Source organism: Nerophis lumbriciformis, linkage group LG12 (assembly GCF_033978685.3).
Source record: "Nerophis lumbriciformis linkage group LG12, RoL_Nlum_v2.1, whole genome shotgun sequence".
NCBI classification, from domain to species: Eukaryota; Metazoa; Chordata; class Actinopteri; order Syngnathiformes; family Syngnathidae; genus Nerophis; species Nerophis lumbriciformis.
In genome coordinates, this window is record NC_084559.2 from 26,999,213 (window position 1) to 27,013,261 (window position 14,049).

At 38.0% G+C, this 14,049-nt stretch overlaps 1 protein-coding gene across 3 annotated transcripts in view; it reads left to right on the plus strand.

The window, feature by feature from the left end:
• Positions 1-14,049, plus strand: part of LOC133623169 (tetratricopeptide repeat protein 28-like) — a 632,620-nt gene that overhangs the window by 586,334 nt on the left and 32,237 nt on the right. For all 3 annotated transcript variants that reach the window (XM_061986219.1, XM_061986220.1, XM_061986221.1), the window contains 3 exons: positions 4,359-4,488; positions 4,572-4,790; positions 12,653-12,821. In XM_061986219.1, the coding sequence (XP_061842203.1) occupies positions 4,359-4,488; positions 4,572-4,790; positions 12,653-12,821 (518 nt within the window). The remainder of the gene's footprint in view (positions 1-4,358; positions 4,489-4,571; positions 4,791-12,652; positions 12,822-14,049) is intronic.

Genomic DNA, 14,049 nt, shown 5'->3' on the forward strand with positions numbered 1-14,049 from the left:
CACAGTACAGTAAACGGACAGTTAATATTCATACATTTAACATGTGACATTTCTAACAATTTTGAGCAGAAATAGTTCATCCACATTCAGATAAATTCTTCAAAATTACAATAAAAACATTTTTGGTCGGGGGCCGGGCTGTATATATGTGCGCTAATTGACTGAAAGAGCACGCACTTGGCGCGATGATGTCATGTTATCGATGGGAAAATGCATTTTTAGACCATATGATTTGCCTGAGCGGCTCGGAGACCCCGAGAGTAACAAGCGGTTGCCTTGTTGCCTTTCCATTAAGAACAATAAATTAGTTTTTAGTATAAGTTTGCTGGTTTCAAGAAATGTAGTGCCGAGCGCATATCATTATGTCAAGATAATGGCACTAGCATTTACTTAATTTAAGAATATATTTCAACATATTGTGCAAAGAGGTCTCTTTTTTTTCTACCAAGAAAAGTGCACTTGTTATTAGTGAGAATATACTTATTTTAAGGTATTTTTGGGTTCATTGAGGTTAGCTAATTTTACTTGTTTTGGAAAGTCTTGACAAGCCGAATTTTCTTGTTCTATTGGCAGATAATTTTGCTTAGTTCAAGTAAAATACCCCTCATTTTTGTATTTTTTTTTCTTGTTTTTGACCACTGACTTTTTCAGTGTGTTTGTCTCCTGTAACTGTCACCAAGCAGTGTGAGCGAAGTGCTTTAGCCGCCGTGTTGGCCCTGGAACTCCCGGAGAGTGGCTCTGTAGCACTCTCCGTCATCCTCCTGCTCGGACATTGGCGTAGGGATAGGAAATCAATAAATGCTTCAAATGAATCAGCACTCCTGGGCCCGGTTTGGGCAAAGTGCAACGCTCCCCACCACCCCGCCTTTCCATCATCTCCCTCCTTAAAATGCAACGCATGGCACTAAACAAAATCAGCCACTAACGAGAGGGTCGTCAAGCAGTCGGATGTGTAACTTCTTGAGATGCCCACAGAGCGGCTTGCCCTTTTCCACGTTCATTCAAATAACTGAAGAGACGCTCACTTGTGTTGCATGGCAATTCCTCAATAAATTCAAGTGGCTGCCCTGTTCAGACAGCTGCAAAGCATGCTGGATGGGGGAGGTGTGATGCTACCACCTAGTGTCAGATATTATTTTTTGTCCATTCACATTTGGGCTCAACACACACACACACACACACACACACACACACACACACACGGTGGACAGTAAGCAACAGCTACCAAATTTCACAATATTTTAATGATCTAAGACAAACTCATATATATATATATATATATATATATATATATATATATATATATATATATATATATATATATATATATATATATATATATATATATACCGGTATATCAATTAATCAATCAATCAATTTAGGGCTATAAAAGTAAACTTTGATTGATTAATTGATATATATATATATATATATATATATATATATATATATATATATATATATATATATATATATATATATATATATATATATATATATATATATATATATATATATATATATATATATGTATGTGTATATATATATATATATATATATATATATATATATATATATATATATATATATATATATATACATCCATCCATCCATCCATCCATTTTCTACCGCTTATTCCCTTTGGGGTCGCGGGGGGCGCTGGAGCCTATCTCAGCTACAATCGGGCGGAAGGCGGGGTACACCCTGGACAAGTCGCCACTTCATCACAGGGCCAACACAGATAGACAGACAACATTCACACTCACATTAACACACTAGGGTCAATTTAGTGTTGCCAATCAACTTATCCCCAGGTGCATGTCTTTGGAAGTGGGAGGAAGCCGGAGTACCCGGAGGGAACCCACGCAGTCACGGGGAGAACATGCAAACTCCACACAGAAAGATCCCGAGCCCGGGATTGAACCCAAGACTACTCAGGACCTTCGTATTGTGAGGCAGATGCACTAACCCCTCTGCCACCGTGAAGCCCTATATATATACATACATATATATATATATATATATATATATACATACATATATATATATATATATATATATATATATATATATATATATATATATATATATATATATATATATATATATATATCAATCAATCAATTAATCAATAAAAGTTTACTTATATAGCCCTAAATCACGAGTGTCTCAAAGGGCTGCACCCAATAGGATGTCAATGAGAAACCTATATACATACAGTCATGGTCAAACGTTTACATACACTTGTAAAGAACATACTGTCATGGCTGTCATGAGTTTCCAATCATTTCTACAAATCTTATTTTTGTGTGATAGAGTGATTGGAGCACATACTTGTTTGGTCACAAAAAACATTCATGAAGTTTGGTTCTTTTATGAATTTATTATGGGTCTACTGAAAATGTGACCAAATCTGCTGGGTCAAAAGTATACATACAGCAATGTTGATATTTGGTTACATGTCCCTTGGCAAGTTTCACTGCAATAAGGCGCCTTTGGGAGCCATCCACTAGCTTCTGGCAAGCTTCTGGTATATTGTTGACCACTCCTTGTGACAAAATTGGTGCAGTTCAGCTAAATTTGTTGGACTTGTTTCTTCAGCATTGTCCACATGTTCTCAATGGGGTTTAAGTCAGGACTTTGGGAAAGCCATTCTCAAACCTTAACTCCAGCCTGATTTAGCCATTCCTTTACCACTTTTGATGTGTGTTTGGTCATTGTCTTGTTGGAACACCCAACTGCGCCCAAGACCCAAGGTGTCGTCAATCATAATCACTCACATGAAGTTAAGAGGCCATGTCATGAAGCTAATTTGATTTGATTGTAACTTTTCTACATCACCAAAATGGATAATGTATGTTGCTGAAGGTATACTTTTGCCCCAGCAGAGTTGGTCACATTTTCAGTCGACCCATAATAAATTCATAAAAGAACCAAACTTCATGAATGTGTTTTTGTGACAAACAAGTATGTGCTGCAATCACTCTATCACAAAAAAATAAGAGTTGTAGAAATTATTGGAAACTCGAGATATATATATATATATATATATATATATATATATATATATATATATATATATATATATATATATATACAGTATATATATATATATATATATATATATATATATATATATATATATATATATATATATATATATATATATATAGTGCCCACCGTGACCCAAAAAGGGATGAGCGGTAGAAAATGGATGGATGGATGGATTGATAAATATTTACTGTTTAACTGTGATGTGGCCTTAAATAAATAAAAAAGAGTGATCTAAGATAATCATTACCAGTATGCTTATATTCGACGCCCCACTGGGTTGTGAGTTTTTCCTTGCCCTTATGTGGGCTCTGTACCGCGGATGGGCTATATAAATAAACATTGATTGATTGATATTCAGGGCCTGCCTTAGGTTTTGTGTGTCAATAAACAAGATTTTGTTTGTGGCCCTGTTTTTGTCTTTAATTTTTGTTATTTATTATTATTATTGTCACTCTTGAAGGGCCCCCACCCCACCCTAAACGTAACGTCACTACTCCACATACAATACATACACTCAGTATGTTCACATGCACTAAAACACTTGACTTCATAGTGTAAGGTAGAGATTAGCTGATTCATGTAGTAGTTTTATTAATGGTGATAATCATAATATTATAATAATACATGATTATTTTATAAATGGTGATAATCATAATATTATAATAATACATGATTATTTTAACTATTAATATTATACATCTACCGGGGGTTAAGTCTCCCTTGTCCTTCAAACTTAGTGACACCTCAGTTTCGATCTTAAATCAAGGTTCCTTGTACGCACCACACTTATGTGCAAAAGTGAAACTTAAACATAATTTATTTGATGCTGCCTCAAATACAGTAGATGTATTATATTTTTACCTTTCTTTGACTTTCGTTCTGGCTCCAAAATGTTCGTGCTGAGTGTGAATGTGTAAATGTGAGCTGTGATGACGTTATGCTGTCTGTTTATCTGAACTTTTATGACATCTTATTTTATAACTGACTTGTTTTAAAATCTCTACACAAACCTAGGTGATGATCAGTGCCAAACTGCAGAGTGCTTATGCTACAGGCCGGCCCTGCTTATATTTGTTTAAAAATGTTACTCTTTTAACTTAAAAGTACTCTAAAAGTTCCATATTTTGACATTGTTTTTGGTGTATGAGCCCTGAAACGTGGTTGAGAAAAAACTGCATTCATTTAACTTCTTAGACGTCAAAATCCATCAATGAACCAGAGCTGAATACTGAAATAGTGTGCTGCCATAGCTTGAAGTCATCGATATCTCAATTAATCTTTTTGCTATCATTGTTGATTTGCAGCTTTATCGGGCATCTGCACTGTTCGAGACCATCAGACACGAAGCTCAGCACAGCACAGACTATAAGCTTTCCCTGTTTGACCTGCAAACATCCTGCTACCAGGCTCTCCAGAGGGTCCTTGTGAGCTTAGGTATGTTCATATCCACAATATTTTGATCTGATTTGTTTTAGCTTTTCCATGTATTCTGGAGCACTGACATCCTTATATTGTAGGCCACCACGATGAGGCTCTGGCGGTGGCAGAAAGAGGACGAACGCGAGCTTTCGCGGACCTCTTGGTTGAGAGGCAAACGGGCCAGCAGGAATCAGACCCTTACACCCCAGTAACTGTGGAGCACATTCTGGACAACATCAACAGCCAAAGAGCTTTGGTTCTTTATTTTTCCATGGCTGCTGGTTATCTGTACAGCTGGCTGCTAGCACCAGGAGCAGGTAAGAAATAAATTTGATTTAAATGATCCTAAACATAGCAGTGAGGTGGCTAACAATACAATTACCATCTTTTGTGGACTATAGAGTAATATATAAGTATATAAGGTATATAAGCCGCACCCACTAATTTTTAGAAGAAAAACATATTTTTCCATATATTAGCCGCACCGCAGTAAAAATGCTGATCAGACAAAACAAAAGTTATCGCCATTAACCACTAGCTGCGGAAGCTAGCGCTCCAATCAGCTAGTCAGACTCAATAATTATACAATGACGTTCAGGCGAATTTACTGAGGAATCAGCTTCAGCCTTAAGATTTTAGACTTAGACTTAGACGAACTTGAACTTTACAGTACAGATAAGAACGAAATGTCAGTGCATTAGCTCGTTGTAGTGCAGGATAAAAGAGCAATAAGGTGCAGATATAAATAAATGGATTACTGTACAGATAAATATATTGCACTTTTTCATATGCATTCACGTTTATGGATGTATGTTATATTGTCTTTATATTCCAGCGAGTTAATCCGTTTTTGGGGGGGAATTGAGGGAATTATTTTGATGCGTTCAAGAGTCTGATGGAAGAAGCTGTTACAGAACCTGTTTCTAGAGTCCAGCAGTGGAAACAGTCCTAAACATCCATCCATCCATCAAAATGATCAAACATGTATTGTTTTTTATTTTATTTTAACCTTTTGAAAGTATTTTGATTTAATAATGTCACATTTGTCCATTTGTATCATTTTGCATAACATCAGTTGTTTTACAATTTTTAAACCCGTAACATAACCTGATTGAAATGCATTCAAAAGGGTCAAAATAAAAAACAAAGCAAAACGAAAAAACATTACATGATTGATGTTTCTGTTTTGGACTGAAAGTTTATTTAACAATTTGAGCAAAAAAAGTTAAAAAAAAAATAAATTAAAAAAAGAATCCTAAATGTTTTTATGCCCTTCAAAAACGTATTCAAATCAAATGTCCCCAGAGGGTGAAAGGTGTTTAATAAATATGTTACGTGCATATATAGTTCCTTTTTTCTTGAGTCTCTTTGCTCTTGCAAAATGAAAATAAAAAACATGTATTTATGATTAAGTAAAATTAGAGATGTCCGATAATGGCTTTTTTGCCGATATCCAATATTCCGATATTGTCCAACTCTTAATTACCGATACCGATATCAACCGATACCGATATATACAGTCGTGGAATTAACACATTATTATGCCTAATTTTGTTGTGATGCCCCGCTGGATGCATTAAACAATGTAACAAGGTTTTCCAAAATAAATCAACTCAAGTTATGGAAAAAAATGCCAACATGGCAATGCCATATTTATTATTGAAGTCACAAAGTGTATTATTTTTTTTAACATGCCTCAAAACAGCAGCTTGGAATTTTGGACATGCTCTCCCTGAGAGAACATGAGGAGATTGACGTGGGCGGGGTTGGGGGGGGAGCGGGGTTGAGGTGTGGGGGGGCTAGGTGGTAGCAGGGGGTGTATATTGTAGCGGCCCGGAAGAGTTAGTGCTGCAAGGAGTTCTGGGTATTTGTTCTGTTGTGTTTATGTTGTGTTACGGTGCGAATGTTCTCCCGAAATGTGTTTGTCATTCTTGTTTGATGTGGGTTCACAGTGTGGCGCATATTTGCAACAGTGTTAAAGTTGTTTAAACGGCCACCCTCAGTGTGACCTGTATGGCTGTTGACCAAGTATGCAGTGCATTCACTTGTGTGTGTGAAAAGCCGTATATATTATGAAACTGGGCCGGCACGCAAAGGCAGTGCCTTTAAGGTTTATTGGCGCTCTGTACTTCTCCCTACGTCCGTGTACCACTACGTACAGCGGCGTTTTAAAAAAGTCATACATTTTACTTTTTGAAACCAATACCGATAATTTCCGAACCGATACCGATAATTTCCGATATTACATTTTAAAGCATTTATCGGCCGATAATATCGGCAGCCCGATATTATCAGACATCTCTAATTAAAATTGTGATTATTCAGATTACACTTTGTAATCAATTGACATCACTACTAATAACGTTTTAGTCTGTGGAAAGAGGAAAGAAATGGTTTATTTCCCATTTAAAAGCGAAATACATAAAGGTTGTAGCCTGTTTTGAGCTCTGGGGTCATGACGGGCAGTTTTCACGCCATGCTGCAGCACCACCTGCCACTTCACTGTTGGGATTTGCCCCCCTACCCACACTCCCTCAGCCCACTGGGCTTCTGCCTATGGAGCATGCTAATTGTTAGCGACACTGCCAAGAAACACGGGCAATATCTTCACACCTGACAAAAGCGGAACACTTCTCAGATGAATCAGAACATAATGTCTCTGTCTATTTCCAGCTCTTTGTCGTGGTTTTGGTTCCCTGTCTCTTGACTACTGAGTCGCACCAACAGAGGCGGTGGCACTAAGATGCCTGATCTTTTAGGAGTTGTGAAATTCCGGCATCTTAAGCAGACCCGTTTTTCTCTGTAATTAGCGCATGTCACACGATTGCCACACTGAGCTTTTTGCTACTGATCTTTCGTGCAAAAAGGGGGAAAGAAAAGCCATGACCCATGTCCCATTCCACCGAGCTTTAACATTTGATCAAATCCAGCTCATAAGTCAACCGGATGAACTTGACTTGGTTACCAATGGAGGCAACACTTGAGGGACAATGGATCACCAAAGCACTTACTGTGTTAATGTTGCCCAAATCTAAGAGGGAACCACTTGCTCACTAATCGACTGTCTGTCACTTCCTGGCAGTGCTTTGTATCCAGCTGGCATACAAACATGGCCCTGTCTGAAGTGGGCTGCACTCGCTAAAAAGGACGGCAAATGTCGTAATTAATCCGATGTAAATCCACGCCGCATCTTTACAGCCTGAATACTCGTGTACAAATGTCACAGCAGGCAAAACACATGCATAATGTACTCACACGTAGTCGAGTCCTGCCACGTGCATCAACAATACCACTGCTTAAATGTCAGCTGAGAAAATCATAGTGGATACCAGATGGCAAACCTATGTTCTATTTAATTGACTTTGTTTTATTATTTTGCTCCACAGATGCACTCCTAAAAGTCATATCATTCGCAGCTTTCCTTGGACAGAGTTTAATAATACCTACTGTTAAGACTGTGGTAAACGAATTTCCGCAATGTAGGATTATTATTAATGGATCAATAATTTTCATAGTTACAACTCGTGTTGTCCCGATACCAATATTTTTGATATTTTTCTGTACTTTCCGATACTTTTCTAAATAAAGGGGACCACAAAAAATTGCATTATTGGCTTTATTTTAACAAAAAAAATCTTAGGGTACATTAAACATATGTTACTTATTGCAAGTTTGTCCTTAAATAAAATAGTGAACATACAAGACAACTTGTCTTTTATTAGTAAGTAAGCAAAAAAACGCTCCTAATGTAGTCTGCTGACATATGCAGTAACATATTGTGTCATTTTCCATTCGATTAGTTTGTCAAAATTATTAAGGACAAGTGCTAGAAAATGAATTATTAATGTACTTGTTCATTTACTGCTTACTTTCTCTTTTAACATGTTATATCTACCGTATTTTTCGGACTATAAGTCGCAGTTTTTTTCATAGTTTGGCCGGGGGTGCGACTTATACTCAGGAGCGACTTATGTGTGAAATTATTAACACATTACCGTAAAATATCAAATATTATTTAGCTCATTCACGTAAGAGACTAGATGTATAAGATTTCATGGGATTTAGCGATTAGGAGTGACAGATTGTTTGGTAAACGTATATAGTTATAGTTATTTGAATGACTCTTACCATAATATGTTACGTTAACATAACAGGCACGTTCTCAGTTGGTTATTTATGCGTCATATAACGTACACTTATTCAGCCTGTTGTTCACTATTCTTTATTTATTTTAAATTGCCTTTCAAATGTCTATTCTTGGTGTTGGGTTTTATCAAATACATTTCCCCAAAAAATGCGACTTATACTCCAGTGCGACTTATATATGTTTTTTTTCCCTCCTTTATTATGCATTTTCGGCCGGTGCGACTTATACTCCGAAGCGACTTATACTCCGAAAAATACGGTAGCTAAAAGACTGCCGACTGAGGCTGGACATTAGCCGCTAGCGAGCTAGCCATGTCTTAAAGCACCTCTTCCTGAGGGCGTTTCAGTGTTATAACTTCACCTTTATCGTTAGTTTTTAAGCCAAAATGCGTCCGTTCTCCCTTTTCTGTCTACACACTGTGTCTGCTTGTAAGTACTCTGTGATTGTGCACTGCCGAACATGCTCGTCTGCTCGTAAACCAGCAATGACACGACGTAACGACGACGGGGATGCGGGGGGGACGGCGGACCGATACTTTTCAGAGGCGGTATAGTACCGAATATGATTCATTGGTATCGCGGTACTATACTAATACTGGTATATTGTACAACTCTAGTTACAACATAGAAAAGCTGTTTATGATCTTCTAAATATGTTAATTAAAGCCCTCCAAAAATGAAATACCACCCATATAGTCACCTTTACACTTGTTTCACCCAATATAGTAGCCTTGACTGTGTTCAACTGTAGATTACGGTACTCACTATGGCTATGGCTCGGCCACTACAACATGGCCACGACGTGGAAATACTGTGTCACATCCTACGTAGTTCCTCTAAGTTCAGAACCGGGCTTCCATGTTCTGCAACCATGGGCAAAAGTTGTTCTGCAAAAACTTGGTCAAGATCACAGTCAGAGCTACAATCATTAGCTGTGTTGTTAGAATTGCCTGTATGTCATTTCACATCGCTCAAGCCAAAGCTGGGGTTTGGTTGTCGAAGATTAAGCGCATCAAAAGAGTTCATCTCAACTTTGGTTGGCTTGAAGTTCTGCGCTGACTCCGATGCTATGTCCCACTGTTCTCTTTTGAAAAACCTTTCGTCAAAGTCTCACCTTTAGGCCATTTTCAAAAGTTCTGGAACTTTTGGTTCCTGGAACCTCTAGTTAGAAGTGTGTAGAAGTGTGTAGTTTGTGTCTCCACCGCATTCACAGTTCAGGGTAGTTTATACAAATCAGGCGGATGACGTATGGAGGAGTGGTTTAGTATATTTCTACACTGATACCATGTAATTACATATTTACCATGAATTGATTAACGTGGACCCCGACTTAAACAAGTTGAAAAACTTATTCGGGTGTTACCATTTAGTGGTCAATTGTACGGAATATGTACTGTACTGTGCAATTTACTAATAAAAGTCTCTAATCAATCAATCAATCAAAACAAGACAATATTCGGTCATACTTCCTTTAGTAAAAAGTAAGTAAATTGAACACATACAAGTCAAAATAGGACAAATAGTGTACTGTAGGACAAATAGGACAAATAGTGTACTGTAATACATATAATACATAAATAAGAGTGACGACTGTAGTAATAGCCATGCATTTTATTAAAGGAGCATTCATGGCAAATTTATCAAGAAAATGTAATTACTAGGGATGTCCGATAATATCTGACTGCCGATATTATCGTCCGATAAATGTTTTAAAATGTAATATCGGAAATTATCGGTATCGGTTTCAAAATTATCGGTATCGGTTTCAAAAAGTAAAATGTATGACTTTGTGTACACGGACGTAGGGAGAATTAAAGAGCGCCAATAAACCTTAAAGGCACTTCCTTTGCGTGCCGGCCCAGTCACATAATATCTACGGCTTTTCTCACACACAAGTGAATGCACGCATACTTGGTCAACAGCCATACAGGTCACACTGAGGGTGGCCGTATAAACAACTTTAACTCTGTTACAAATATGCGCCACACTGTGAACCCACACCAAGCAAGAATGACAAACACATTTTGGGAGAACATCCGCACCGTAACACAACATAAACACAACAGAACAAATACCCAGAACCCCTTGCAGCACTAACTCTTCCTGGACGCAACAATATACACCCCCCGCTACCCCCTACACCCCCCCCCCCCCCAACTCAACCCCGCCCACCTCAACCTCCTCATGCTCTCTCAGGGAGAGCATGTCCCAAATTCCAAGCTGCTGTTTTGAGGCATGTTAAAAAAAATAATGCACTTTGTGACTTCAATAATAAATATGGCAGTGCCATGTTGGCATTTTTTTCCATAACTTGAGTTGATTTATTTTGGAAAACCATGTTACATTGTTTAATGCATCCAGCGGGGCATCACAACAAAATTAGGCATAATAATGTGTTAATTCCACGACTGTATATGTCGGTATCGGTTGATATCGGAATCGGTAATTAAGAGTTGGACAGTATCGGAATATCGGATATCGGCAAAAAAAGCCATTATCGGACATCTCTCGTAATTACATTTAAAAGGTTGAGATTGTTACTCAAAATATTGTATTTATTTTGGGGCTGTCAAAGTAATTGATTTAGATTGAATCTATCAGCAATAATAAACCAATTTCAAATTTTAACACAATTCACCCATCTGCAGAATGACTCAAAATCCCCGAAACGTCTACAACTTCGTATTTCAGGCAGTTTGTCCGAGTAGTGTTACCGTCACGCATGTGCAAACAAACAGTTGATCCAGTAGTGACAGGATGCAGAAGCAAATAAGTCCATGTTGTGACGATGTCGCATGTCGGCTGCATCCCAGAATGCAGAGAAGGCAAGTGAATTGCAAGCAGAAGGTTGTTCAATTAGGTACCATGCAGAAGAAAAGTAACACAGGTCTAGCAGGAATTCAGAAAGCAACATAAACATTTTTTTCATAAGGAAGATAATGAACCAGCACTGAAGGAGGGAACAAGGTGGAACTAAATACACCTAATTAACAATGAGGAACAGCTGTGCTGGCAGGACAAGGAACACAAGGTAGAGCTGCAGGAACACCTACACCAAACAGGAAATACTACCAAAACAAGAGCACCACAACAGGAAAATGATACCATACACAGGGAAAAAAAGAACAAAGTCCTACTTGCCATGTGGGATCATGACTAATAGAGGAGACACTAAACAGCTAATTTATCGATAGGGATTGTGAGTACACAATAACATTACTGAACATTTGAATGGCATAAAGTATTATTCAAGTGTTTTGTGTTGATTTCCTATCAGTGCTCTTATTTTGATTTCCATTCTCTGCATGTCTCCGCTGAGCTCTGTTTTTCCCTCACCTGCTGCTGATTAGGCAGCCTTGCTTCACCTGGTGCTGATAATCAGCATGTTTCTATTTATGCCTGTCTCGCGCGCTTCTCAGTGCTCGAGGATGACTTTATGTTTATGACCTCATATCCACGACTGCTTCATTTTCTGTTTGAAATGTATTAAAATCCTCTTACCTGCCCCTCGTCCTCCTGGTTCCTGCATCTTGGGGGTCACAAATTCTGCAGGCATGCGAGCTCCTAACACTCCATCTTAAAATAGCACATCAAAAACACAGAAGGAGTAACAGGTACACATTAATGTTGATAAATGTTTCTTTAGAAAAACTGACAACTTTTGTTTTCTAACATGAAGAGGATGTTAAATGGGTTTAATAAAAAACATCATGTGCATGAATATCAATGTCTTTCTTGAGTCTCTTTGCTCATGCAAAATGTATGCTATATATTAAAACTAAATTGTATTTAATCTAAACTAATCTGCAACGACCCTGTTATTAATGTGATAAAATAATATAATTGTTTGACAGTCCTAGGTTATTATTTATGTTTTTGATTATATTTAAATTATGAACTTACATTGTCTCAAAGTAAGTTGACAGATGACACTTCAGTTACAAGTTTGCTTTGTCCCATGAAAGATAAGATTGTCCCTTCCTGCGGAGGAAGGACAAATGCATTTATATTTGCCTTCCTTTTGTCTTCACAGGCATCCTGAAGTTCCACGAGGTGTACTTGGGTGAGGGCATATCAGACCTGGGTTCAGACTTCCAGGAAGCGGGTAGCAGCAGTAGTGGTGGTGTGGTCAGCGGCTCATCACTGGAGCAGCACATAGCCAGTGCCCGCGAGGCCCTGGGAGTTGAGTCCTATTACAGCAGGTAAGCTCGCAGTCCAACACTCAAAACACACTCAATATATTTTATGGTGGTTGACTTTGTTCCCATCTCATTTAGTATGTACAGTATGTACTGTTGGTCTTACTATAATGTCATGTAGGGTTTGCTGACAGGGGCGTAAAACCAAATTCCCATATCCCACCCCAAACCCAACATTTCTTCCCCATACACACACACTTGGTATTAGGGCTGGGCGATATAAACCAAAACGTATATCCCGGTATTTATAGTCCGGTTTGCTATATATATATATATATATATATATATATATATATATATATATATGTATATATATATATATATGTATGTATGTATGTATGCAAGTATATATATATATATATATGTATATATACATATATATACAGTATATACATATATATATATATATATATATATATATATATATATATAGCAAACCGGTATCGGTTTCAAAAAGGAAAATGTATGACTTTTTAAAACGCCGCCATGTACACGGACGTAGGGAGAAGTACAGAGCGCCAATAAAACTTAAAGGCACTGCCTTTGCGTGCAAGTCCAGTCACACAATATCTACGGTTTTTCACACACACATAAGTGAATGCAAGGCATACTTGGTCAACAGCCATACAGGTCACACTGAGGATGGCCCTATAAACAACTTTAACACTGTTACAAATATGCGCCACACCGTGAACCCACACCAAACAAGAATGACAAACACATTTCTGGAGAACATCCACACCGTAACACAACATAAACACAACAGAACAAATACCCAGAACCCCTTGCAGCACTAACTCTTCCGGGACGCTACAATATACACCCCCCGCTACCCCACACCACCCCCCCACCCACCTCAAACCCCCCCCAACCCCGCCCACCTCAACCTCCTCATGCTCTCTCAAGGAGAGCATGTCCCAAATTCCAAGCTGCTGTTTTGAGGCATGTTAAAAAAAATAATGCACTTTGTGACTTCAATAATAAATATGGCAGTGCCATGTTGGCACTGCCATATTTATGTTGATTTATTTTGGAAAACCTTGATACATTGTTTAATGCATCCAGCGGGACATGACAACAAAATTAGGCATAATAATGTGTTAATTCCACGACTGTATATATCGGTATCGGTTGATACCACCTACTCAGTGGCCTAGTGGTTAGAGTGTCCGCCCTGAGCTCGGTAGGTCGTGAGTTCAAACCCCGGCCGAGTCATACCAAAGACTATAAA